The sequence below is a fragment of the Lutjanus erythropterus genome, chromosome 13 (assembly GCF_056507025.1).
Source record: "Lutjanus erythropterus isolate fLutEry1 chromosome 13, fLutEry1.hap2, whole genome shotgun sequence".
NCBI lineage: Eukaryota > Metazoa > Chordata > Actinopteri > Lutjaniformes > Lutjanidae > Lutjanus > Lutjanus erythropterus.
In genome coordinates, this window is record NC_139329.1 from 23,994,636 (window position 1) to 24,021,394 (window position 26,759).

At 37.1% G+C, this 26,759-nt stretch overlaps 4 protein-coding genes across 4 annotated transcripts in view; 3 read left to right on the forward strand and 1 right to left on the reverse strand.

Annotated features, from left to right (window-relative positions):
• Positions 1 to 3,169, forward strand: part of myrf (myelin regulatory factor) — a 29,452-nt gene extending 26,283 nt beyond the window's left edge. Inside the window, exons 22-26 of the mRNA XM_084734142.1 lie at positions 150 to 243; positions 880 to 942; positions 1,699 to 1,804; positions 1,957 to 2,031; positions 2,178 to 3,169. Of these exons, the coding sequence (XP_084590268.1) occupies positions 150 to 243; positions 880 to 942; positions 1,699 to 1,804; positions 1,957 to 2,031; positions 2,178 to 2,258 (419 nt within the window). The 3' untranslated portion in view covers positions 2,259 to 3,169. The remainder of the gene's footprint in view (positions 1 to 149; positions 244 to 879; positions 943 to 1,698; positions 1,805 to 1,956; positions 2,032 to 2,177) is intronic.
• Positions 3,170 to 6,060: 2,891 nt separating this feature from the next.
• On the forward strand, positions 6,061 to 9,528 carry tmem258 (transmembrane protein 258). Its single transcript, XM_084734159.1, has 4 exons — positions 6,061 to 6,190; positions 6,544 to 6,653; positions 8,309 to 8,437; positions 8,540 to 9,528. The coding sequence occupies exons 1-3, from the start codon at positions 6,188 to 6,190 to the stop codon at positions 8,433 to 8,435; spliced, it is 240 nt and encodes a 79-aa protein (XP_084590285.1). The 5' UTR covers positions 6,061 to 6,187; the 3' UTR covers positions 8,436 to 8,437; positions 8,540 to 9,528.
• A 54-nt stretch (positions 9,529 to 9,582) lies between these two features.
• tmem138 (transmembrane protein 138) lies at positions 9,583 to 13,021 on the reverse strand. Its single transcript, XM_084734531.1, has 5 exons — positions 12,865 to 13,021; positions 11,768 to 12,284; positions 10,658 to 10,829; positions 10,149 to 10,224; positions 9,583 to 10,054 (listed from the first exon to the last, which is right to left on the reverse strand). The coding sequence occupies exons 2-5, from the start codon at positions 11,893 to 11,895 to the stop codon at positions 9,942 to 9,944; spliced, it is 489 nt and encodes a 162-aa protein (XP_084590657.1). The 5' UTR covers positions 11,896 to 12,284; positions 12,865 to 13,021; the 3' UTR covers positions 9,583 to 9,941.
• Positions 12,405 to 26,676, forward strand: cracr2b (calcium release activated channel regulator 2B). The gene is made up of 18 exons (XM_084734532.1): positions 12,405 to 12,514; positions 16,565 to 16,821; positions 16,896 to 17,007; positions 17,748 to 17,895; positions 19,033 to 19,179; positions 19,304 to 19,394; positions 19,487 to 19,582; positions 19,661 to 19,848; positions 21,068 to 21,139; positions 21,328 to 21,382; positions 22,272 to 22,351; positions 22,446 to 22,566; positions 22,737 to 22,863; positions 23,628 to 23,709; positions 23,835 to 23,949; positions 24,788 to 24,895; positions 25,015 to 25,091; positions 26,362 to 26,676. The coding sequence occupies exons 1-18, from the start codon at positions 12,481 to 12,483 to the stop codon at positions 26,444 to 26,446; spliced, it is 1,995 nt and encodes a 664-aa protein (XP_084590658.1). The 5' UTR covers positions 12,405 to 12,480; the 3' UTR covers positions 26,447 to 26,676.
• The last annotated feature ends 83 nt before the right edge of the window (positions 26,677 to 26,759 follow it).

The window sequence follows — 26,759 nt, forward strand, 5'->3', positions numbered from 1 at the left end:
ACACGGCACTTTCTTCACACACATAATATGAAGTATGCAAACACAGTAAAACCATTTGTTTGTGAACAGCAAACAAAGCTTATCTACATACTGTACACTGGAATGCTTTGGTTACGGAGCTCATACTGTAGTTTTTCTTAATTTTGCAGGAGGAAGGTCAGCTCCCTCTCTCGCTAGTCTACATATCCTGGAGACAAACCAAGAGATCACAGCACAAAGCTGCACAACACCCGAGAGCTGCAGGTACAAACTGAAAAGTTACACTAGTCTTGAGTCGACATTATACAAATGGGTGACAAATTAAATGAAAAGGCAGCATATATTGTCCCGGCGAGGTGAGGGCCCACTACAAGCAGCCAGAACAACTTCACTGCTCCCTGGCATTGATTCTTCAAGAGTGCGAGGGAGCTTGGTTCCCCCTAATGCGACATGAGCTCCCCTGACAACATGATTTGTGATATTTCAGGGGCTCTCTAAAATATTGACCATATGCTATTGTTGCCGTGCATTTCTGTTTTTCTATATATATATTTGGCAATATCATAAACTTTAGTCACTTTAACTCAAAGAAAGAAACAAACTTTCTTAGCTCCACTCAGTCCTACTCATTTCTCTGTTTGTAGTCAGCGTACAGATATTATATATAATTTAAGATATAATACTGTGATGTTTGGTTTTGATACCTGTGTGGAGGTTTGATGTGGTCAATAACTGATCAGTATGATTATTATACTGTATGCATGGTAAAGTTTGCACACTGGGGACCACTGGGGGTCCACTCATTTATTTTAGATTTGTCACTTGTCTGTATTTTTTCGTCCTAAACAATAAATCCATGTCTTGATGCCTAATGCTATTTTTCCTCTGTGTTGACTCTAGTTACACAGTATCGCTCCATGGAAACAGAAATTCCTCCATCTCACAAATCACTTTGCACATGACGTGAGTATACAAACATTAAACTATCAACATAACTACGGGTCTGTAAAGTCCTAAGAATTTAGGTTTCCTGTGAGGAACCATTGGCACAAACTCTAATTTAAATAGAGACATGTTTTAATTGGTATACTTTCAGTCAGAGTTGGGTCTAAATAGTTTGAAATCCTGTTGTCTTGAAATCGTGTTTTTGTAATTAGTATTGCAATCCATTGGATCCCAAAAAAATGTCATCTTATCTGAATACTTTTGGATTATTTTTGCCACAAAAATTCCACAGGTAATTCCACAAATATTTGTTTTTCTTTAAATGTCTCAAACCTTTTTCAAAAAGCCTAGGGTTGTTTTTTCTCCTTCTTCTCCTGGCAAGTGGAGCACTTGTATAAGAAATCCTATATCAGACACACTTTTCAGGAGTTAATAGAGACATGCTATATAAATACATAAAGTTATTATTTTAAATTTGCCATATTTTAAAGACGATAAATCAAAAATATAATATGGGAATCCTTGACACTTAAACTATAATTAATTACTTTTTTCAAATGTAATTTGGGCTAATTATAGCTTTTTATTTTTGTAATCTGATTATGTAATCCTGATGGCATGTAATCTGTTCCTACCCGACTCTGCTTCCAGTTAAATAATCCCCATTAATTGATAAGGTGGCTTAACCAAGACTCTTTAAGTCAGTATGCAGCACTTTATCTGCATGAGATGTAATAAACCACAGAAATGTAAAGCATATTTAATTAATTGCAGGTCCACAACCAGCGTGTGGGTACGACAATGTGGAGCCACCAAGGGACGTTTATGCCCCAACCACACAGAGACAGATCTGTCTGGTGGACAGAGTACATCAACAAAGGTACATCATGATAGACTTAATAATTACCTATCATGTAATCAGAGCATTGGCATTTTAACATTTTTATTTATCAAATTTATTTCTCCCAAGTGCAATTTACTGCCAAACTACGTGTTCACTGATTCATTACATTCTTCATATTTTTCTCCAAGGGCACTCATCACCTGTGGTCAGTGCCCATGCTGTCTTTCCAAGATGTCACCTATCACTTCCGCGTCTCCTTGTCTGTGAGTAATCTTGGCCTCCAAGATATGTGTAGCTGGCAGACGCAGTAGACGTGACTCGTCTGTATTAATTGATCCATTTATTGCACACTGAAGTAAAGTCAGTGATTCATTAATGATTTTTATCTCCACGTTCTTTTCATTGACAGAGCGACGTGAGCTGTGCCACTGAAGGAGAAACCTCATCATACTCTGACTACCATTTTCTCATACAGAGCAGCTGTGTGTGAGCAGGAAGACGACGAGTCCCAGTGCCTTTACAAGACGCCACATTTTTGTCGTGTGGTTCCATTTGTACACTGTTGTCTGATTATTGTACATTATTTTTAAAGATATTCATACAGAACAACCTATATACCATACCACTGTCCCCACTGTCATCCCCTCCACATATGTGTATGCATTAAGACATCTCTTTTTGCTGTGATCACTGGAATTTGAAACACTGTTTTTTTTTGTCTGTCACTGAAAATGTTTTAGATCACTGTAATTGACAACTGTGTTGTGTCACTGTTAACTGTTATTGTGTACTTAACACCCATGAGTTTATAGCTCACGTGATTACTGATCACTATGTCTTCCATACTTATTATAAGCCATAATTACTTTTTAGCAGAAGTTTCAGATTGAAGTCCAGGCTAAGATACTGTAGATGAGGCAGATCTAGAGTACACATTTTAGTTTATTTTTTAATACAGTTAATCTTTATGTACACTGAAACCAGTGTCTATTGAAAACACAAACACTGTCAGCAGTTTTTATACACTGGAGAGAAGATAATTGGCTTCTGCTGAAGGCCTCAGTGAATGGTTGCAGCTCGCACTGGAAATATACCTCAGTAGTGCACACTGGCAAACCCTGAGTCTCTACAGTGGAGCATTGTGTTTGAGGCTGCTGCAGACGACTAGACTGTCTGCTGTCTCCTCACTCAGCATCTGATTAAACACTGTACAGAGCAGGAAATACTCTGCAGTATTTCTATCTCAATTGACTGTAAGTCCCGCCCCTTTTTGGAGCCTAGATCAACTTTCTCCTGTCTAGGCTTGTCTATGATGAAAAGAAAATCAAACTGTGAAGAGGTGTTGCTGGGGGACCTGTAAAAGTTACATATGTTCATTCACATTTTAAGTTAGTTAATTATAGCTAACTAGCTCACCATTTTACATTAATCGAGAGCAAAAAGCTTGTTAGCTAGTGTTATCTGGTGCACTGTCTGAAACTAAATGTCATTGACAACTTTTTTAAAGACTTCACTGACTTATTTTCAGTTTTCAGTGGAACAAAAACTACTTTGGTAATTTTAGGGGGAAAAAAACTACTTAGTAAGTTTAGGAACAGATCGTGGTTTATTTACACAATGAATCCTTTAATGTTAGAAATGGCTCTCTGTCAGTCACAAGCACGCGTCATTGAGGTAACAAGTGCTAGCCAATCACAGCACAGTAGTAGCAGCCAATCACAGTAAAGCACTGTAGTGTGGGACTAAGTGGAACAGTTTTGGGGAAGAAAATAATGCTTTTGTTCTCTAGTAGTTTCTCACCAGCAATCAATTTTCATTAATGTTCTAGCTAGCTAGTTATATATGATACCAAATAGTAGCAAAATACAAATTATCAAGTGTTCACTAATCAGTTATCTAACATGAGTTAACTAATATGATTATATATGTGTTTTTTACAGGTCGCTCAGTAATATTTTTTAACCATACTCAAAATTTGGTTTTGTTTTCAGAGCCTGGCTCATAGCACATCTAAGAACAGGAAAAGAGAGAGCTGAGTTTCATCAGGTACTACACTTGCTCGAGTGTTATTGGAGCAAAGACTCAAAAGTGGGCGGGACTTCAGAAGGGTCAGTTGTGACCTTGAATTAAGCATCAAATTGTTACATTAAATGTTAATACATAAAAGATACTATTACACATATTATCTTTCAGCAGATTCACTGGGTGACTGTTAACAAATCACTGGAAAACAACATGTAGAAACACTGACAGCTTTTAGCATCTGGAAGTGCAAGTCCAATACTGACAATATTTCAAGAAACACTGGAATAGCTTACACTGTATTTTGCTAACTGGACAGAATGCTGGCGAGGCAATAAATGGCATATATCATGTCAGGTGCATGCCCAATCATTTGTCTAAAATGATACATCTCAGCTCAGAGGCAACTCAAATGCTGCTTCAGCTTTGGAAATTGCATTTTAATGGCTCGATCACGAAGCTGAGAGGGAGCTGCATTTATTTATGCACACTCTAGAGATGAAAATGGATACTATACACTGGACTCTTTCACATATTTCTCTGGATGTTTCATTTTTTTTCCCTGTACCTATACAAGTAAGACTATGCAGTGATAACACTTTTAATATAACTGAATTGTATAACGTTTTCTTTTCTATTATCTTTTATTCTCCACTTACTCTCATCACCAGGCTTTTGTTGCGTATGTTTTTTGTTTTTAAATCCATATTCCATATATGTGTCTGTGTTCAGAGAGAAAAAACACAATAGTGTATCTCAAATGTAAAATCAATATTAAATAGGAAAAACAGCCATCAGACAAAGGTTTATGGAATATATCATAATTTGAAGACACTGTAAAATGCTTCTAGTATAATAATTATGACTTCAGTGGGTAGAGTGTACTATTTTAGCTTATTTATAATGCACCAGCTAGCATAATGAAACCACTGTAGCACTTTTTGCACTGTATATATGAACTGCTTTTGCTCTATCCAGTGCACCAGACTGTTTCCATATACTCTGGTAGAACTGCATTACATGTAACTGTATAGCTTCGTTTTGTTACTACCAAGGCTCCTTTTTATCTGATGTGTTTTATCATATTGTTTTTATAGTTGAAATGTTTTTTTGGTTGTTGTATTATCAATAATATATTAACTTTTAGCTAATGAGGCCCAGACATGATTGATAAGCATGAAAACACACACACACAACCACACACATACATTTCTGATTTTAGCACAATTTGTTAAGAGAAAATGCCATAACACTAAGACTCATTGAGTACTTTAATATCACTACTTTATTTTGTTAGCCCATTTTATCGTTGCATTTTCAAAGCATTTTGTCCAAAATATGCTGTAATACTATGAATGCATGAAGTAAATAAATTTGTGATTAAATTTGCTGTTGGGTTTGATTTTCCAGTGTAATACTCTAAATTTCTAAACAAGCATTGTTTCTTGTACCACCAAAGGACTATGCTTTTGTTTCTGACAGTCTGGTGTTGTAATCCTTCTTAGAAATTCTGTACTGTAAAGAACAACAATAACCATAATATGCTTGCTTTATTCAACAAGAAATAGTCTCTGTACCCTGTCCTCAGATCTGGACTGGAAGAAAATCCATGCCGTCTAAAATCTGATTATAGGTAAGACAAAGGAGGTAATTTTTAAAAAATAATTCATTGTTTTTATCCCTCCAAATTATTTATTTTATTTCAAAGTATATATTTTTAAATATAAAAAGGACATTGATGTGATGTGAAAATATATAATATTTATTTTGGTCTTGGTTACTTTTGTTTTCTATGGCAAGATGTCTGTACATTTATTTGCCAAAATGAAGTCAAACAATGCATTAGATCAATACTATGTTCTAAAATAAGAAAGCCATTCATTAATAATTCTGATAAATTATTTTTGTCTGCTCTGGTCCCCTAGGCTTAGTGAGATCTATTTTTATGCTGATGTTATTTGTCAATAAAATCTTAAAAAAAAAAAAAAAAAAAAAAGCTTTATGAGCCGAAAACAAAATGCCCATTAGGTGGCAGCAAAACATTTATTAACAGTCGTTAAAGACTTGGGTAAAGCGGTCCCTGTGTTTAACCTCTCAGGTAGCGGCTAGCTCTTTGCTGCAAAACAAGTCAAGTACATCCAGCTGCAGCCGCAGCCCCCAAATTTCAGCCGCATTGATATAATTTACAGGCTATGGGTGAGAAAATAACCAATCCAGGAGCAAGAGACCAGATTTGTCCGCAGCCTTTGAGAGGGGGAATCCTGACAGGTTAAACTGAGGGTAGTACATTTCGTCTGTACTACGTGAACTCTACGTCGCGTAAAACCAGGAAGTGGTAGTCAGTACGTGGCCTTTTCATCTTGGACGATAGAAATTGGAGCTCCGCATTACCACAAAATGGTAAATTTGTGTACCTTTATCTTGCTTATATAGGCCCAGCTTTATTTTACAATGATATTAGGTTTATCTGTACACGTTATTCACACATTCATCAGCAGAATAAGGCTCTTTCTCTGAACTTAAGCTTTGTGTAGCTGGATATGCAGACTAGCAGTTAGCTTCTCATGTCATATTCACTGATTTAGCCGCTCTATTAAAACTAAATCAGACAATGTTTCTTGCTATTTTGCAACAAAAGGTAAACGCTATAGACTCGGCACAGTGTGTTAATGAGTTAAAGCAGAGATTGATGCTCGTAGAGGTGACGTATAGCTTGTCTAACCTGCTTGTGTCTCTGTTTGCTGTGGCTGCAGGAACTCGAGGCTATGACCAGATACACCAGCCCGGTGAACCCGGCTGTGTTCCCCCACCTCACTGTCGTCCTGCTGGCCATCGGCATGTTCTTCACTGCCTGGTTCTTCGTGTATCCTTCCACTGCTTTTCTACACAATACTGTGTGTGTGGTTAACATGAAAGAATGGGATCATAGCAGAGACCATTAGAGCTTTGCCGTATAGCAACCCGTAATTAAGGATCACATCAGTACCATTGCATGTTATATTTTATTTATATGAGTTGATTTTTTTATTTGACAGGAATAATGCATGTGGACATTATTACATTTAAAGAAAAAAATTCAGCCAATGAAATGTATAATCCGAACTCCTTATCCCTGCTTAGGCTTTCAAGGAATAAAACACAGGATACATCAGTCTAATACAGACATAGATACTATCTTAGACATTCAACCACTACAATCATGAATTGAGACAACACTGACTATAAATGAGTGAATGTGTGATATGTCAACTCATGTCTATCAGTGTTCATAAACTTGCCTTTGTTTGAGCCATATTTTTGCATTGACTTTAAATCAGTTAATGTTTTTTATTTCATATGGCAGGGTACAGATCTGTGGATCTTAAATTGGAAAGGAAGATTGAGAAAAGTGTTATAGTGGTTCCTTTGCTATTATATCTCAAAATATTGTGACTGACTAGATATGAGACTAAATACCTCTATCAGTGTTATGACAACATTGTAGGGATGACTATTTATGCTTTCATAATATAAGTAATATAAGTATAAGAACTCAATGTGAAAGGCACTTAATAGAACGGCTCTAACAGCCTGAGTTACATTGAGTTATGGAACATGGGGACATCTCTACAAAGAAGCATGATCAGGCAAGAAAAAAAGCAGTGAGATGCTCACACAGGTTTTAAACAAACTCCCAGGTTAGACATACTGAGTCTGAAGATACAGTAAAGGCGAATGAGAAAATTTTTTCACGACCTGTCCATTGTGAACATCCAATTGAAACATGACATTTTATGGACTTACCTTATGCTTCAGCTTTGACATATAGAACTTATCACAGATGGGTGTCCACACAGTTTTCCTGTGTAATAGTTTATTGTTACAGATATTTTGGGTCTGTTCACTTCAGTTGTATTTTCACAAAGTGATTGCTAATTTTGGTTAAAGTGCTTCAAGAAATATGAACTACTTTTGCTTCATGCAGCAATTGTTGTCTTAATTAACACTGCAGTGCACATTCAGGATGTCTCAAAATGATGTCTAGAAATGAGTTATTGTCTTTGACATCATTGTGCAGGTCGTGTTGACAGAGATTAATTAAGTCATTTAAAGACACAATCATTGATCACAATGTAATGCAAACAAAAATTGAACTCCATGATTTGACCCAAAAATGGAGTCTGTAATATTTTCACATGCTGTAACAGGTTTATAACAGTTACAGTATGTAAATACAACATGTCCATTTTTAAATTATAGACATATGGTAAACAAAATGCAAATTTTTCATTAAACCCCAATATATAATCTTAACTCACTGTGACTTTTTTCAGCATGGATTTTGTGTAAAGTTATATGTATAATTTATGTCATTTAAGTATGACAGTATACAAAGTATGCCATAATACACTAACACTATGGCCTATTGCAAAATAAGCTACACACCAGGAGGAATTAGACTTAGCAAACGCCTCAGAATTTGACTGTTGGTTGTACTTTTAAAAAAAAACAAAAAAAAACAACTTAACTTTTCATCAGCTATGAGGTGACGTCAACAAAATACACGAGGGACGTCTACAAAGAGCTGCTGATCTCCCTCGTGGCTTCACTTTTCATGGGCTTTGGTGTGTTGTTCTTACTACTCTGGGTTGGCATCTACGTATGAAGGTACATCTAAAATCTTTGTGTCTGTGTCAATAGTGTGTATTTTTCATCACCGAAACAGTTTTGTAGTGGTTAACTTTGCTCCAACTCCCTCGTTTCCTGCAGTTTCGGGTGACTGACTTAAAAGAAAGACACATTCCAGTGGAACCAAGGACATCAAACACAACACAGACTGGATTTAATTGGACTGCACTGACAATATTCTGGGATCATATGGACTCTGATTTTCTTTTCACAAGTAAAGGGGATTTGTACAACTTTTGGTGTCTTTGTTTGTTTGGTCTGATATCTGCAATGATTTAAATATTTAATGGATCTCATAGATTTGATATAGTTATATATAGGGCTGCACAGTTAATTGCAATATTATCAAAATTGCAGTGTGGCCCAGTGCAATATCCATATTGTGGAACCCTGCAATTTTTTGATAAAGGAAAAATGTGTGACAAAATCAATTACTGTAGTGCTGCAGAATCCTGGCCTAAAAACACCTAAAGAAAGCAAACATGCTTGTTTAGAACAGACGTGTTTGTTTCAGTGAAAAAGAAAATTATTAAGCAAAAATGATCATTCCCACTAATTTTATTGCAATTTCAGTCAAAATGGGCTTTTATATTTACTATATTGTGCAGCCCCCGTAATATAAAATGTTTATCAGCAATATTATTTAGATGAGGCCAGAGGTTGACTGGAACTTGACCTGTTGGGTGAGATTAGACGGTTGTTTTGAGACACTTAAGTCTATTTATGGTGTGTTTCAGTTGTGGCGCCTAAAACCTCAATCCCCGATTAATCTTTGTGTTAAAAATAGAGCAGTCTGTTTCACCTTGTCTCCAGGATAATACTGACTAGCCTAGTGATGAAGGATTATAGCGGGATTAGAGAAGGATTATTTAATAAAAAAACAGCGGGAACACAATTCAAAGATCCCCACTCAAAGACAACTGGATTCACATGAAAATTGGCTCGATACAATACAATTAGCCATGTAAACAGCACATACTAACCTTACATAAGGCAAAATAAACCAAAAGGTTGCCAACAAAGCTGTTTCTGCACGTGGTTCTACAAATGGTTCACTAGTACAGATATATATATATATATATATATATATATATATATATATATATAAAAAACCCTGCATCTACAACAGTCATTCCCTGAACTTTTACTTCTGTCTGCAACTCAAATTGATTTACAAAGGCCACATAGATAATCAGAACCAATCCTCATTAGTACAATACTGAACATGTCATAGTTGGCTCTGCTGCCACTGTAAACCATTTAACTGGCTGCCCACTTGGCCATGAAGAGCCAGTAACTGACTTCACCTCATCCTCTTTACCTGTTAGTGAGTTCCAGCAGTGTTTAAACTCAGCCTGTTGATATATGTTTAATAATGTAACAGTCCAAGTGTCCGTTGTAGCTGATAAAAATGATGCACAGTGTTATCAGAAAGGCCTTTCTTCTCAAGTCCTTGCAGGTCTCCGTCATGCCTGTCCCCTCTTCACTGACGAGCTCTGGCGAAGGCGTCACGCAGCCACAGAGAGTCCTCATACAGCCTCGGATCTCCCATGTACTCTGCTGTGCGTTTGTATAAGTAGTAATACAACACTGCCGCTGTTAAGAGAAACACGTGCAGTTACTCAATGACCACAGAGACGACCGAAAATAGATTAGTTGGGGTGGAATTAATCCATTGTGATGGAATTACCTGTTCTCTGGAAAACAAAAAGAGCTTGAAGACCATCTGTCCAAACATAGCGGTCTGACTCCAGCCATCTAAGATTCTAGAAAGAAGGAAATGCTGTCAGGTTTTATGGATCAAACATGTGCACAGTTACTCTGATGCAAGAAACTGGCATTGATTTCATCAATATTTCACTTAGATACATATTTGGGGTTTCTGCGGGTCCTTAAAACTGAATTTTTGGTCTTAAATGTCTTTTATATGACAGGTCTTCAAACTTGATTGTGAAATTAATCTTACTTTGATAAAGCTTAAATTCATTTTTTGGGGGAACATTGTATTGATCACCCTGTAACCACAACAAAACAAAACCAACCCTGAACCAATAATGGTTTAAAATGGCTTTCATAATGGTGTGTGTGTGTGTGTGTGTGTGTGTGTGTGTGTGTGTGTGTGTGTGTGTGTGTGTGTGTGTGTGTGTGTGTGTGTGTGTGTGTATGTGTGTGTGTGTGTGTGTGTGTGTGGAAGCGTACCAGCACCCAGCAGTGGAAGCAGATGCTGAGGGTCAGGTACAGAGCAGAGAATAACAGTAGAGCTCTGAATCTCTCCAGCAGCAGAGACACCAGGCCAACCTGGAACACGTAGGTGTTGAACATCATCAGCAGAATGATGATCACATTGAACAGGATGGCGATGTCTTGAATGCTGTAGACACAAATTTTACTGGCTTAGTTTTTGCATTATTGGTTTCTGATGCAGTGTGTGCCTTGAATTACATACCAATGTAGCAGTATAGTGTAAACAAAATACATGTGAACACAGAGAGAGAGAGAAGGACAGCTGAATATGGACTCTGTTTGGGCACTGACAACTTACAAAAATTAAGGAGCTCTGTCTTGAGTCACTGATTTTGCAACAGTTGAAACCCTGGTGTTGAAGCCAACTGGCTTGATCATAAGGATATGACTTGTTTTCTCTAATGAAGATACCAGTTTGCCAGTGCTGTTTTTAACAGTTTCCAAACAGACTAATGGATACAAAACTAGCCACTAAATAAAAGATGCGAAGAGGATTTATCTCACTAATTTTCAGGAATATATTGTATATTGGAAACAGTAATGTGTTAAAAATGGTTGGTCTAAAAGTTAAAATATTTCTGACATTGGAGCAGTGGAAGAACAGTCTTACAGTTTTAGTCCATCTCTACCAATGAGAGACCCAGCTAACTATTTCATTAGTGATTAATCTATTGCATTTTTAATCAATTGATTGGACATTTCGTTGATAAAATATTAAGAATAATTAGATCAAGATTCCAATTCATAATGCTGTAACCAGACACTAAAATTAACACCATCCACCAGCCAAATGCTGGTAAAATGTGCAAGTGTCTGCTTCTCTCACCGGCCAAGTAAACAATGGTAATCTACTGAGTGGCTGGTGAACAAAAAAGTTAATTTTGCACCTTAGATATAACACATAAACTATATATAGATCATAATTATATGAAATGAAGAAAACAAGTGTTGCAGCCAAACAGTGTTTGGTATACTTGATAATGACTTGAACAAAGTGCTAAATTAAAAATGCAATGACTGGTTGATAAATCAACTAATAGTTGCATTATGTAGCTCACAACTTACATGAAAAGCACTAGTTGGATGACAGGTGCTCCTCTCAGGAGTTCACTGAAGGAATTGACGAAGAGGTCATAGGCCAACAGTGTCAACTGGATCAGCAACACCAGAGAGTAGTTACCAGTCTGGAGCATTTTCAGGGACAGAACTTGTAAACCACCAAACTTCAGAGTCTATTCACCTCCTTGCTTCTAGCTGTTTTTCTTTACACTAGCAAGACACAAGTACTTGATTGTCGTCTACATACTTAAGCACAAAAATTCTGCGGAGGTCTAGAAGCAGAAAGACAGTTGTCCATTCACATAGTCAAAAACTGGTGGCTTCCTCCCTAAATGTTCTTTAAGCTTCCTTTACTCCGGGTTGTCCTTTTGCGCAGAAACATGCTGTTTTGTTGTCATCAGAGGAAAAGTATCTTGGTGATGATTGCAAGCAGTCCAAAATATCCGATTAGATGTTGGAGATCTTCTCATGTGCTGCATGTTGACATCTTTGGTGTGGAAAGTCTCCTCGTCTGTTGCATTTCCTGCAAAAAAAGAAGAGGAAAAACTGTGAAACAACAGACCTTTTGTGGAATATTTTAAAAGAAAGAGCACTGTGATTTTTTCACCTCAGTAACTCATATATTTGCCTTGCAGCCATCTCCACTGCGGATGAAGGAGGTTGCTGTCGTCCTTCGCAGACAGATACATTAGCAGTAAACCTCACCATGTAACGTCAACATGCTCAGGCTGTTACACAGGTGTGCATGGAAAGGTAAAGTCTGGGATTACAGATTAATTTCACCACTCTCTCCTGTTTTGTCGATGTGGTAACGTCAGTGCACTTCCTTTCGTTTTACGCATCTAATCTACCTACAGCGGTAGTCTAACGTTATGTAGTGATGCTGCCTGGAGATAATCTGGGAGACGGATAATAGAATTACTACTGCCTGTTTCACAATCTCACGTCAACAACAACAAATCACTGTGCTGGCACTGCCACAGCTCAGATTTTCAACTTCGAGGAACTCCCTCCAAACAAAGTGTGCTACGTTAACGTCGTTGACCATCACACTAACGTTTGACAAATGTTTAACAAATTCAATGTGACAAACACGTGCTTACCATAAAAACGTCGGAAAAATGAAAATAAGTCACCCAGAGCCAAGGAAAACTAGTAAATTGCTCATATTCCCACATTTAAAGGAAAAACAACGCTGCCCACTCGAAGCGTCCACTCCTGCTTTTCAGCGGTAAATGTCGTGTTTAGACGAGAACGCCAGACACGCAAAAGATCTCGCGAGAGTCATGCAAATTATGAGTTTCCTTCAAACCTAACCCAGAGTTTTGGCCCTAAACCTAAGCAGAGGCATTTACTACGAAGCAAGTTCAACATACCCAAGAAATATTTATTTTAACGATCTTAACCACAGCTTTGTCATGTTATAAAATATAAATCTCGCGAGAGTTGCAAATCGGGGTTCCCATCTAGACATGGCCAGCCATAACGTATGTATTTCCGTAAATTCCATGGTAACGCTCCTTCTTACCGTAATAACGTCTCTATAGGTTCTCGGAATATCCCTCACTGATAATGTTGCCGCAAATATAAACCATTGGCACAGAGACAGTACAGTATGCTTAGGTGTGGTTGTGGTGGCAGCCAATTGTATTTGTTTATTTATTTGCTTGTTTGTCTGTTATTATTTATATATTTCCATATATTTCTAAACGACTCAAAAATTTATTTCAATCTCTAAAAGGACTCTCGAAGGACTCTTAATTATCCACCCCTACAGGTATTTATTATTTGGATTTCTTTTGTTTTGATTGTATTTATTTGTTTATTTTTAAGTTCATGTTACTTGGATTTCTTGGTAAATGTGTTAGTGACGCTGCCTATTTGTTATTTCAGGATTTGAGTGGGGGGGTCACCATCAACAAAGCATCAAAACAAAACAAAAACAGAACACGACAAGCTCACGTACCGTGTAACAATCAATGAAGGTATTCAATAAACATTATTTAAGGTTTTACAAATGTCTGTTGTTTCCACTGCTTTGCTATTTTTCAGGCCGTGTAATGTCCCAATATAACGCCCAACTTCTGATTTGAATTGTTGTATTTGTGGTATCTGTTTTTGTGGTTTCGCCCATTTACATTTGTGAGTGTAATATTTCCCCATACTCTATAAGTGCTACCACTGAGGTGAAAACGATAGTGAGCATTTGGACGGACAGTGGGTGCTTTCAATTTGCGGTCTGCATCAAACATTACGGTAAACTTGGATAGCAGGCGGTCCTTACTGCCACCCAGCGGCTGAAGTCGATACTTGACTGAAGTACTATGAAGTGATCAAAGGTAACTAGTGGACACCTGCGTCCAGTACACCGTGGGTGAGTAGTCAAAGTTTTTATGACTTCGCTGAACTGATATAAAATACAGTATACAGTAAGTCGTTTAGAAATATTAAGGCAGCGTTTTAATTTAGCTTCTCCCCGCTATGGTGCATTAACAACCGACCAACTGTTGTGTTTGTGTGGTTCTTTAATAATTAATGTACATTACTCCACTCTCCTGGTTTTGGTTACCTCAGCTAGCTACATTACCTGGCTCCAAAACTGGTCGCATGAGAGCAGCTCTATTCATATTAAGTTGCTGAGATGTGTTTCAGTCAAACTCTTTAGTAAGCTAAGTCGCAAACGTTATTCTGCATTTCACCACCGTACTGTCTGTTTAACCTGCCGTGTTATCATCCGAGCTGTCACAGCTTGTTCAAGCGACATATGTTTTAACTTAACCCTCAGGCTGAGTGTGGACTTACGTTGACATTTGTCACAGAAAGTGAAGGACAGTTTGTTTGACTGACAGCTTTGTAGCCTACAACATGTTGTAAAACGCCACTTTTCCTGAACGTGAGAGCTGCTCTTGTTAAATAGTGTGTTAGTTAGTTAGGTGTGTAAGTTTATTTGACCTTTGGCGTGGCTGTTGGCTCATTGGGAGTCTGGTTTGACATAAAAAAAAATCCTTAACATATAATGTTTACACAAGACTCTTATCTGTCTTAGCATATCTCTTATGGAATAAGGAAGTTTTGATCTTCATATACCATCAGTATGATGCTTTGCTGGCCATTATCAGTGCGTACTTTTTAGGATTTATGCCCTCATAGATAACATGACTGGGGAGATAGGAAGGAGGGGCAAATTTTATTTCACAGTGACGCAGATTACAGTTCAGTGCGAACCTCAGCCTGATAACCTCCAGATATATATTTCTTTTGCATTGATTTAAAAAGAATAATAATACATGAATTTAGTGAAGTCAACTAATCCTTTCCCATTAATGTAAATACACACATTTTATTAAGTCAATTTAAATTTAAAGTCTTTTGACTTGAAATGATGAGTCAACTCATTAAATCATTTCTAAAGAAATATGATCAGCATACTAGCAGCCTTCCCAGCATGCATTGTTTTAGAGCTAACATTATCCCGGGGCTCTTTTTTTTAACCTTGAAGAAAACTGCTGAAAACCTGTTGTGTAAAATTGTTGAGTCATTATTTAGTTGCTTTTTGTGAGTTGACATAAATGTGATAAATGGACATGTGATATCGTCTGATATCGATCTCAGACAGCTGAATGGATTCTAATTGAAATTGTGTCATAGCAGGCTTTGTGATATTAGCAAATATGTCGTCCAAAGAATTGATATAATATTATATTGTGATGAAACACCACTGTGTTTGTGCAGATGCTGGAACAAAATAGCTCCAATAAACAGCTGTAAAAATCTTTCTGTGACTAAGCAGTCGTTGGTTCAACTTGTTATCTTAAGCTTATTGAACCTGTTTTCACAACTACAACTAAACTAATATCAAGTTCATTTGATTCATTCCAAAATGACCCCAACTTGTATTTTCAAATTTTAAAAATTTAAGGCAGGCCGGACTCCAACTTTTTTCCAAAGTTAAAACAAAGTATATTTTTTTACAGTGTAACAGAAATGCCATCTAATCTTAAGACCAATTCTGTGTGAGGCTTGTATCTTGTCATAAATCACTGTTTTATGAATGTTCATGTAGATACTGCTGGGGCATATTTTCCCTGTAGTTCTTAAGAGTTAAAATGTGTTTGCAATTGTGGTATTTCTGACTGAATGCAAACAACTGCAAATGTTTTATTTGCATCTCCTCTCCCTTGGCTATCCGCCCTCCCTTTAGAGTACACAGTAAATCTTCTCACATGACACCATCCTGGTTTTTCACCCTCCACACATCCTGGTGCACAGTCATGGACACGACCCGCAGTGGCAGAATCACATTCATTTAATCTAAATAAACAGAGGGCAATTGGTTGTGATGTGTGGAGCTACTGTAAAAATGTATGTTTTATCTCATCTAGGAATATTAATATTTTGTGGAGAAATCTGTCAAATTAACATGATCATACTGGATACCTCATAAAACTTTATTGAGTGTAGACATGTCTGACACCTGATCACATCAGCTGTTAGATAATACATATAGTCACAGCTGAGTTTGTTCACCTCATGTTTGACAAGGGAGGGCCTGGAGGGCCAGCTTCTCATTATATCATACAGTACAAGAGAAAACATCCCTATAAAGTGTCTTTAAATTTATTCTGGGTCATCAAAAGAGTCAAGTCAAATTTTATTTACATAGCTCAATGTCACAAATCACAAATAATGCAAGCGTATCAAGGTGATGTAATTTTCTGAACTTACTCTAATGTGTATATATCCAGTACTTAATGACAGACACGTACACCAACTCCCCACTCATACCCGTCTGCCTTTGTGCAGGGATGTCTAAGTGGCTGAACGATGGCGAAGTGCTGGTGGGTCAAGGCAGTGGTGAGGCAGTATCAGTGAGCCCCAGAACACGGGGCCTACCGCCCGGGAGCCCCATGTCGGGCCGGGTACGCAGTCCTCTGGCTTCACCCACCGCCAGAGAGGCGGTGCCAGGAAGCCCACTGGCAGAGACCATGGGCAAGGCCAAGGAGCTGTTTGTGCTGTGTGACAAAGAAGGAAAAGGCTTCATCACAAAGAGGGACATGCAGGTCAGCAGCTGATGTGGTAGAATGACAAAATTTTGCCCGATTATAGAATCTTGAATTCTTCATCTTCTTTTTAGAGGCTACAAGGGGAGCTGCCACTGTCCCCTGAACAGCTGGAGACCGTGTTTGAGAGTCTGGACCGACAGAGCAACGGTTTCCTTACTCCTGTTGAGTTCAACACGGGCCTAGGTGAGTGTCGTGTTTTGACTGATTTGAGAACAGTCTTTAGTGTGATGCCTATGGGGTATGTTGTTCATCTACAAACATCTGTCATCCACTTTAAACAGGGTTTCTGCAGGTCCCTAAAAAGCCTTAAAATCTAAAATTGAATTATCTGAACGATAGACCTGAAAAATGTCAAAATATGATTTTGACAGGTCATAAACATGTATTTATGATGTTGATTTCACTGTTGTAAAGTTGGATTCAACTAGGGCTGCACAATTAATCACAATATTATCGAAATTGCAATATGGGTTGGAATATTGGTTGGTACAGACCACAACAAATATCATATCATCCCAATTTTAATAGTTTTTTTTTGTTGCAGTAAAAATGAAAATTGTAACACAAAATAATCATTCCCATTAATTGTATTGCATATCACTATATTTCAGTCAAAATAATCGAAATATGACTTTTTAACCATATCGTGCAGCCCTAGATTTAACTTCAGTCTTAGTTTTTTGTGTTTATTGGAAAAAATGTTGCTGATCACACTATAACAACTACAAAATGAAACCAACATTAAACCAATAACCTCTAATGCAAACTATGCATGTACTTTTTTCAGTATGGCCATGAAATAGGTGTTAAATTGCATTCATAATGGTCTTAAAAGGTCCTAAAAGTCTTAAATTTAACTCATTGAAACCTGCAGAAACCCTGTCAAACTAATTCGTCTGGTCTTCTCTCTGTCTATGATGCAGGTGAGTTGGTCGGGCTGGAGGACACGACTGAGCAGAGTCAAGACGAAGCAGAAGAGGACATGGACGGGGTGGACTGGTCCCAGGACCCCGCGGCAGATAGATTTGTAAACTTACTGGTGGAGCTGGGTGCTGACAAACTCTTCAAAGAGTAAGATCGCTGTCACAAATGAATGTCCATCAAGACTGCACACTAAGATTTCCCCCCTGACCTTTACTGTAGCAGATATAGTCTCTTTAGGTTTACTTAGCCAAAACTCATGTGGTCTAACACAGAGGTGTTTCAGTTATTTAGCCAACCTTCACTGATTAAATGAGGTGGACAAAATAATAGAAACACCTGTCAGAATAACACAATACAATTCAACAGCACCACAGCCACCAAAATGTCCACGAAGTTGAATCAACATCTCCCTAAATCAGTTTCAACAAAAAACTGGGTAACATTTTATTGTAATCTTATTAATAAATGGTAAATTAATAGTTAATTTAACTTCCACTGTTAAAAAACAATTAAATGATAAAATTGTGATGCTTACTAACTATTAGTAATGCTGTAATTAGTAATCAGATCTGACTAATGGGATCAAAATGTAACTTTAATCAACTCTTATCAGCTACATTTGACCGTTCATTACTAATGGTTGTAAATAGAAACTGGACAGAGCTTCACATAAAAAAAGACAGAAACAGGAATATCATACCATAATTGATGTAAAATAAGATGACGAATAAAACCCTCATGTAAAAATAAAATGAGAAATGAATCTTCACATGGATAAAACCCACTTGAAAATAGTAAAAGTTAAAAAATAATAATAAAGATAAAAATAGAATGCATGAAATACATAACATGAGATGGAAAATAAAACCCATTGTGATAATATAAACAAACTTAAAGTTAAAAATGGAGCATATTGAGTGCATAAAATAAAGGAAAATGCAACATTTTAAAGAAGTGCAGAAGTGTGTATACAACACAAAATGCAAAGCAGAGTCTCAGGCCTGTGTAAGGAAAGTCATAGCTAGTAAAAGCTCAAGTGACGTGATAAGTTTTTAGGTTTCTTTTAAATATATTTAGCAAGCTGGCTATTCCTTATTTAATAGTTATTTTCTATTCCTTACATATCTCTGCTGCTGCAAGGCTGAAATTTCCCTACAGAGATAAACAGCTACCCACCCACCTTCCCTGCCTTTATACAGTTTGAAATGTAAATAAGTGATGTTGTGCTGTTCGAGTTGGATGTCCTCAGTCACTCTAACAGTTTTGTGTTGTGTTGTTTTTCAGTCAGCAGGAGTTTGTTTCTCTGTGGTGCGACCTCCAGAGAGACAGACCAGAGCTGCTCAGTGTCCTCGAAGGCATCTTGGTCCACGCTGTGTCCCATTTACAAGACTCCATCAGAGAGAGAGACAGTCTGGAAAAGGCTCTACGCAGGTCCCAACAGGACCACTCTGTCCTCTGCATGTGGAGCACAGTATACATCATTTATGCCATATTCAACTGTGAGTGTCCAGAATTTTCCAAAATCATTCAACTCAGTTTTTTTTTTTTTTTTTAGACGGGAGAGTGAACATGATCAGGTTGTTCGGTCCATATATGAAGAAATGGAAAGTCAAATCCGAGAGGAGAGGGAGAAACGCCTGGCTCAGGTACAGATTTGTGCTGTTTAGTGCAATTTTTTTTTTCATTCAATAAACATGATCATCATAAAATCATTTAATGGATTTATTGTGAAATCAAGGACAGTATTAGACAGAAGCAGAGAGGGCAGCAACTTGAGGCAGAGCTGAAGATTCGGGAGCAAGAGTTGGAGAATACTCTGACCAAACAGAAAGAGGTAGGTGTTATTTCTGATGTTATTTCTGAAGGGTCTTAGTTTCATGATTGAATGAACAGGATCTGTCTTTGTCCTCAGCTGGAGACCAGAATCCAGCAGCTGAGCTGTGATCAGGCAAACATCAAGGAGCAGAACCAGCAGCTGCAGAGCCTCAACGTGCAGTTACAGGAGCAGGTGGAGAGCAGCAGAGAGCAGCTGCAGGCCGCTCTGGGTCAGCTCAGCCTGCTGCAGATCAACGCCGCCCAGGAACAAGTGGCCAGACAGAGGTGAGGAGCTGACAGCACATAACTGCATACTGGAAATATCCCAGCAGAAATTATAGCATGAAAACTCTGCATATCTTTGAAGTGTGACTAAAACGTGCTTTCTAGTGATTTTATTACAAAATGCATGAGTGCTGTGGTATAAAAAAACAGAATAATAAACACATGGGAGTCATATGATTTTTCTTTTTTCAGTTCCAGTCAAACTAGCTTTTTTTTTTTTTATCATGACCGGAACAAAGCTACCATATCCAATGTGAGATTAAATTAAAAACATTCATAACTTTCCCATGTCTGAAAAGTTCAAAAATAGCCAAATGTAGAGAAAATAAGATTAACATAAACATTCATGTGGACTTGTTTTCTCAGTTGAGCATAAAAATGAATCCCAGGAGTTCATGAAAGGATAAAGGCCTTTTCATACCAGAAGCATTTTCTGCATGTGAATGATTCAGGCAGTCAGTGTAAACTCTCACATCAGCAACAGAATTTCACTGAGCCACATTGCGGCTTTTATTTTTTCTAGATCGAGATCAATTTTTTCCAAAGTTTCAAATCTGGCAATCAAATGGCATGTTGTTAACAATGTCATTTTGAAAACATTCAACATGATGGATCGCTTGTTTCACAGAACTCTGTTTTATATGATGAATTGATTGATTGATTAATTGGTTATTAAGAATTTGACTGATCAAGAGAAATTTAATCAATCAAATAAAGATCTGAAATATTATAGATTATTTTTATGAACGTGCCCCCCATGTTGCCTGAAACTCAAGTACGTATGTTTAATATGCAGGCCTTTACGTCTTTATGTGTTTCTTAGACTGTGGCAGCATGCCAGAGATCAGAGATTATTCAGTATCAGCAATATTTTTGTTTTTTATTAACAATCAATTAATTGATTGTTTCCACTGATCGATTAAAGGCGTTTTAATCTGTGTGTTTAAAGGTGTGCAGTTACAAGGAAGCAATAAACAGAAACTTGTGCCCAAATATTACAAATGTAATATATATGAGATTTTATGCACTTCAAATTATCCACACACATTTTAAGTGCAAGGAGACAAACGGTTAACTTACTACTAGTCCAACACTACTGGCAGTCCGCAGATGGATCAATTAATTGTTAGGTCTTTTTTTCTTGGGTTTTGTTGCCTGTAAGAAAAATATAGAATACCATCAGACCCGCTTTAACAATCTTTTGTTTGCTTCAATGTAGAAATGTGATGAAGGTGTCGAGGAACATGCAGAAAGAGAAGGATAGTCTCTTGAGACAGCTGGAGCTGTTGAGGTAACAAATCAAGTTCTTTTGTCGTGACGATAAAAGAAACTTCCGGATAATATTTGTCTATGAAGACTGAACCTCCTGTGTGTGTACTTTTTCTTGTCTCATGTTTTTTGATTGAACCCCCTCACCGATCTAAACATGGTTGAGCTGGTGTGATGTTGTTTGTTAATGATTTCCTCTCTTTGTGTCAGGGACATGAACAAAAGGCTGCGAGATGAGAAAGATGCCCAACAGTCTCAGAAGAGGGTTAGTCACAACCACTCTGTCCTTCCTTCTCTGCCATTAACTTATTACCTCAGTGAAGACCTTTGCACGCCGTGGACACAGAAGATTTATCCAACCTAAGCTAAGTCATGGAGTGGTGTCACGCTTTATTCCACCCCCTGGACAATGATTATTTATATGGGCAGCTGTTATTGTTTGTGTTGGTTATTGATTGAACTTGTGTTGATGTCATCGACACAGTTTGGGATTATTTGCGATGTCAGCAATGTTTTTTTTTCCGCTCTTGTAGATGTGGACGGTGAAGTGAAGGATTTAGTTGAAAACACATTTATTCTGTTCTGTGTCAACTTGAAGGAAAAACTGTTTTATATGTTTATTAATGAGACTGTACATATTTATGCAGGTGAACTAAAGTGGGTCAGTATTTACCATACTAATAAAGGCCTTTATCACAATTCTTACAGGAGTGCTGATCTCTTAACACGTTCCATTATTTCCCATCCACTTTCTTAAAATCAGTATTCGGCATTTTTGCTGAAGCAGATTTTTTCCAAACAAAGAAAACAAAACATTAATTTGAGAAACTGTATTGACCACAACAGAATGAACACCTGTTGGACACTTCTTGTGTTTTTGTCTTGTCATGGCATTTACAATCAAATGAGAGCATTGCTGATAAATGATTATGATTTTAAACTTATTTTCAGCAGAGTAAATGTCATGATTGGACTGAATTCTTGCTTTTTAAACACACAATACATCTAAAATAATCCGCCTGTGTGAAGCAACTAATATTTCTACAGAAAAGATAGTTACTTTATAATATATATTTTTATGATAAAAAGCATATTATAAAAAAATCTTAATGCTGCTCATCTCTTTTGCCTCACTTTCCACACAAACCTTTTAGCCTCCAAATGTCAGAAAGACTTTGCAGAAGAAAGGGTCAGTCATAGGTAACTACTTACTGCAAGACAAGCCATTGAAAAGGTTTGTATGACTTAAATGCATCTGATATCACTTCATTTATCATCTTTGCAATGAGGAAACAACTAATAATTTTGTGTATTTACTGATTCTAAAGACAGCTGAGCTCATCTGATGAGTTGGAGCAGGACAAAGACAAAGAGGTGACAAATTCATCCAAGAGACGCCAATCGTCAAGTAGAGTCAGGTGTGAGAGTGTTGAACAGGGGCAAACTCAGGTAGGGAACATATTAAATCCCAAATAATCTATCAATTTTATAACAGTTGAAGCAGACAGAGATCTACAATGAGCACAGATTTGTCTTCGGCAAAGATGTGCTTCGTCTTTACCCCAAAAACAGACACTAATATCAAAATGTTAAGTTTGGTGCCTTTACCTGAATTTTAGAGTGAAATTGTCAGTCCTCAACGAGTGTTCAAGGTGGTATTCCTCGGTAACTCAGGAGTGGGTAAGACCTCCTTCATCCAGCACTACTGCACGGGACACTTCCACCATAAAATGAGCTCTACTGTTGGTAAGCGTTTCTTTTGATTATCACTCTATTATTAATACTAATTAATGTGCTTATTAGAGTACACACACCAGACACTTCATTATACTCTACTGTCTAATGTGATCCAATGCAACAGCTTTGAGCGACACTCTCAGAGAAGTATTAATTTGTTTACATGTTTGTTATTGAGGTTACAGTCTTGTTGAACTGAATTGCAAATATAGTTAGTCATCCCATTTGCATAAATTAGAAGGGCAAACTAAATTAAAGTCTAAATTAGAGGGCTGCAACTGATATATACTATTTTCACAATTGATAAATCGTTATTTTCTCAATTAATAGTTGTGTGGTCTATAAAATGGTAGAAAATTGTGAATTGTCTTTCTTTTTTTTTTTTTGCCATTTAAGGTAACATCCTTAAATGTCTAGTTTCACATTATTAAGAAGCTGGAGTCTGTGAATTTTCACTTTCTTTCTTAAAATTGCTCAAATTTCTTAATCAAATCATCAAAATAATTGATTATTAATTGCTAAATTGTTTCAGCTCTACTAAATATTAGAGACATCTGTCAATATAATGCACTCTAGTACAACACCACCCACTATGACCTCGATAATAAACAAATTCTTATTACATTTCTGACAGTGTCAACAAAGACTGAAAACTTGTACGCTTCATGAAAGTAGAATTCATGGCAGAGTTGTTCTATTGGATTGAATTACACTGAAGTGACTGGTGAGTGTAGTGTATTTATCAGTAAAGTATGAAACCTTGCTGCTTCCAGGTTTAGACTTCCAGATGAAGACTTTAACTCTGGGCTCCACCACCATCACCCTGAAGCTGTGGGACACTGCAGGACAGGAGAGGTCAGATGTGCTTTTCTTGTGGCCAAACATATTCCACATACTACTATTTGAGCTGTAGGATTGTTTGTCTTATTGTATTAATGCCTCAGATTTGCTTTTTGTGGGTGTGATTTTCTTTACTTCAGGTTTCGGAGCATCACTGAGCAGTATTACCGTAAAGCTGACGGTATCCTCGCCATGTATGACATAACTGACTCCTCCTCCTTCACCTCTGTTAGAGGATGGATTGACTCTGTGAAGGTAAGCAGGTGTGGATGACGTGGATGAAAAAAAACATGCAAAGCAGTTTGTCCCAGTTTGAATACACATGCATGTAAATGACAATAAGAATCCCAGTAGGCACTTATGTAATTTGAGCGATGAATCTCAACTCTTCTTGTTTTTGTCTGATGTTTATGTAGATAATGTGATAGCTTTCCTCACCACTGATGCATTTTTCAAAGATGTATGATAAATTTAATGACTTTATACTTGACATGATAAAATTTTAAAAAAGACTTGCAACTCAACCTGGACAACAATGACTCCAGACTTCACTTGAGTCATTTTACTTGGAAAAAAACATTAAAAACAAACAGGATGAGGACACTGTCAGCCTTTGCTGTCTGCTAAACAGCCATGTCCTGCATTAGAAAAGTATCCAGTTAAAACAACCAAAGAGTTATTAGAACAACGGCCAAGTGTCAATCAAAGTTACATTCTAATAATAATTGGAAAGAAGACACCACACATTCTTTCTCTAACAAATTAGCATTATGCAAAATATGTGGGTCAAAAAATTACAGACCGAGCGCAACAACTTCCAACTTTGTTCATCATTTGAAGCTGCATTAAGAAGTGCAAGTTGAGGGTCTGTTGTTAAAATGGTAATACATTTGGTGAAGAGAGTATTTAGACTTGTTTTGTACTCGAAACTCAGAGTTTAGGACCTGGAACTTTGGATTTGGTATTTGAATGCAAAGACTTGAACTTGTTAGTGCCATGCAGCACAGTGACTCGGCCTCACCTGTGGTATTTTTTGCGTTAGTCAACACTATTAAGAGTGTATTAATTATAACCTGCTGTGTGTCTCTCCCAGGAGAAGATGAGTGAAGGTGCTGTACTGATGCTGCTGGCGAACAAGTTGGACCTGGCAGACAGTCACAGGAGACAAGTGACAGCAGGGGAGGGGCGGAGACTAGCAGACGTGAGGCACATTTGACTATTCAAACTTGTTTCTACAGTGATTTAATCATAATGCCACCACTAAAGGAAGGACCATTACCTTTTAAATAAAGTGTTTTTTTTACTTCCTGGTTCATATAGCAGCACCAAGCTTTGTTTTACGAGTGCAGTGCCAAAACTGGATTTAACATGGAGGAGCTGATGACTGATCTGATCGGGTATCGTATCTTTTGTCTTTGCTGTGTGTCATTCACATCATCCGAGTCCTGTAAAATGTTTACAATTCCAGGGTTGGTACACTTGTGTTTTTCACTGTAGTCAAAATACACTGTTTCCAGTTTATCAAGCCTGCAGTTTAATACAGCAGACATGTAAAAAAATATATACATTGATAAATGTTTTTGTGATTATATTGGTGTTGATTCAGCTTTATAGTAATTTTTGAAACTGTCATTTGCATGTTGTTGAGTTGCATTGCATTATATTGAGAGGTGTTTCTATTAAGGACTACATCTAACAAATAATCTGCCAATTTATGATTAATCAATGAATTGTTAGGCCTATAAAATGTCACACAATGTGAAAAATTCCCATCAACAACAACAACATCCCAGAGCCTCAGGTGATGTCATCCGATTGTTTTTGCAAAGCAAAACCGAAAGATATTCAGTTTGCAGCCATTTAAAACAGACAAAAGTAACAAATCATCATATTTGGAAAACTGAAATGAGAAAATATTTGGAGTTTTTACTTGGTAAATGACTTAACTGGAAAATTTAGCCCAAAATTAAAACAACATATTTCAGTGTTTCTCAGATTTTTTTCAGTACTTATCTGTGTTCTACATGCATGGATGTGACGACACAGCAGGCTGATAATCAAACAAAAATATTAGGGGAATTACAAATTTTATTTTAATTTACATTTCAGTGATCTCATAGTTTGCGTGGTAAGGTTTTTCATTAGAAATTTTGTAGTCCAGGGTGTCCATAAAGTCTTTACAATTTAACAAATTTATTACAAAGCAATTTTTTTTTTTAATTGTAAAGAGACTTTGTGGACACCCTGTATATTGATTTTATGTCTTTAAATTGATTCATTTTATTTTTTTTACATTTTAGGATGTTCTTCAGTGTAGCACTAGAGGGAGTTTGCGTAGAAACACTGGCACTAGAATCATACTTAAAGAATGTAGGATCTAGATTGATAAATAGCTCTGTGTGGAGGAGGAAAAATACATCTTATTGATGTTGGGGTGAACTGTCCTTTTACTTGAATTTTAAAAATTATTGGCAGACGATTTGTCAGTAACTAATCAAATCAGCTTTTTTTGGACAATTTCTCATATTTAGTCTGCTGTCATTGATATGAAAGGGATGTGGCTGATGTAGCAGGGTGAGCTGTGAAAACTATAAACAGATTTTTTTTTTTTTCCTCACATGTTGTGGTTTCTTCGGCACAACAATTTATCAATTTTCTTTATCTTAGGATGTTGTTATCACAGCATGATCGACAATGTGAAGATGCACTTTTACTGACTGTGGACACTGAAAAAAGACGCTGCTGCACATAAAGACAAGAGGGAAGGAAACTCCCAGGAATCGAAAACACCTTGGTTGATTGGCATCACATTTGTCTTTGTGAGGGACAGTTGGATTATGGGGAATGTTGTTGGTCACTTCATATCATTTCAAAACATAAACAGAACATTTCTCTGAGAACAAGTTTACTGAACAGTATCTGTAAAGTTTGCTTATGTTGTGTGTCTTTAAAATGCATAAAATAAATGCATTTTTGATGTTTCCTTTGTTGTCTGTCTTTTTTTAATCCTTTGAACAATTTGTTGAAGTGTCAGTAGAGCTCATATGCGTGACAAACCAGCTGGG

Excerpts from the sequence above, each read along its gene's own strand:
- tmem258 (XM_084734159.1), top strand. Across the intron at positions 6,654-8,308 it reads TTCACTGCCTGGTTCTTCGT|CTATGAGGTGACGTCAACAA; the intron begins GTATCCTTCCAC and ends ACTTTTCATCAG.
- tmem138 (XM_084734531.1), bottom strand. The coding sequence starts at position 11,895 with ATGCTCCAGACTGGTAACTACTCTCTGGTGTTGCTGATCCAGTTGACA. Across the intron at positions 10,225-10,657 it reads GCTTCCACTGCTGGGTGCTG|AATCTTAGATGGCTGGAGTC; the intron begins GTACGCTTCCAC and ends CCTTCTTTCTAG. Across the intron at positions 10,055-10,148 it reads TTTTGTTTTCCAGAGAACAG|CGGCAGTGTTGTATTACTAC; the intron begins GTAATTCCATCA and ends TTCTCTTAACAG.
- cracr2b (XM_084734532.1), top strand. The coding sequence starts at position 12,481 with ATGCTCAGGCTGTTACACAGGTGTGCATGGAAAG. Across the intron at positions 21,383-22,271 it reads CCCAACAGTCTCAGAAGAGG|CCTCCAAATGTCAGAAAGAC; the intron begins GTTAGTCACAAC and ends CAAACCTTTTAG. Across the intron at positions 25,092-26,361 it reads CTGATGACTGATCTGATCGG|GATGTTGTTATCACAGCATG; the intron begins GTATCGTATCTT and ends TCTTTATCTTAG.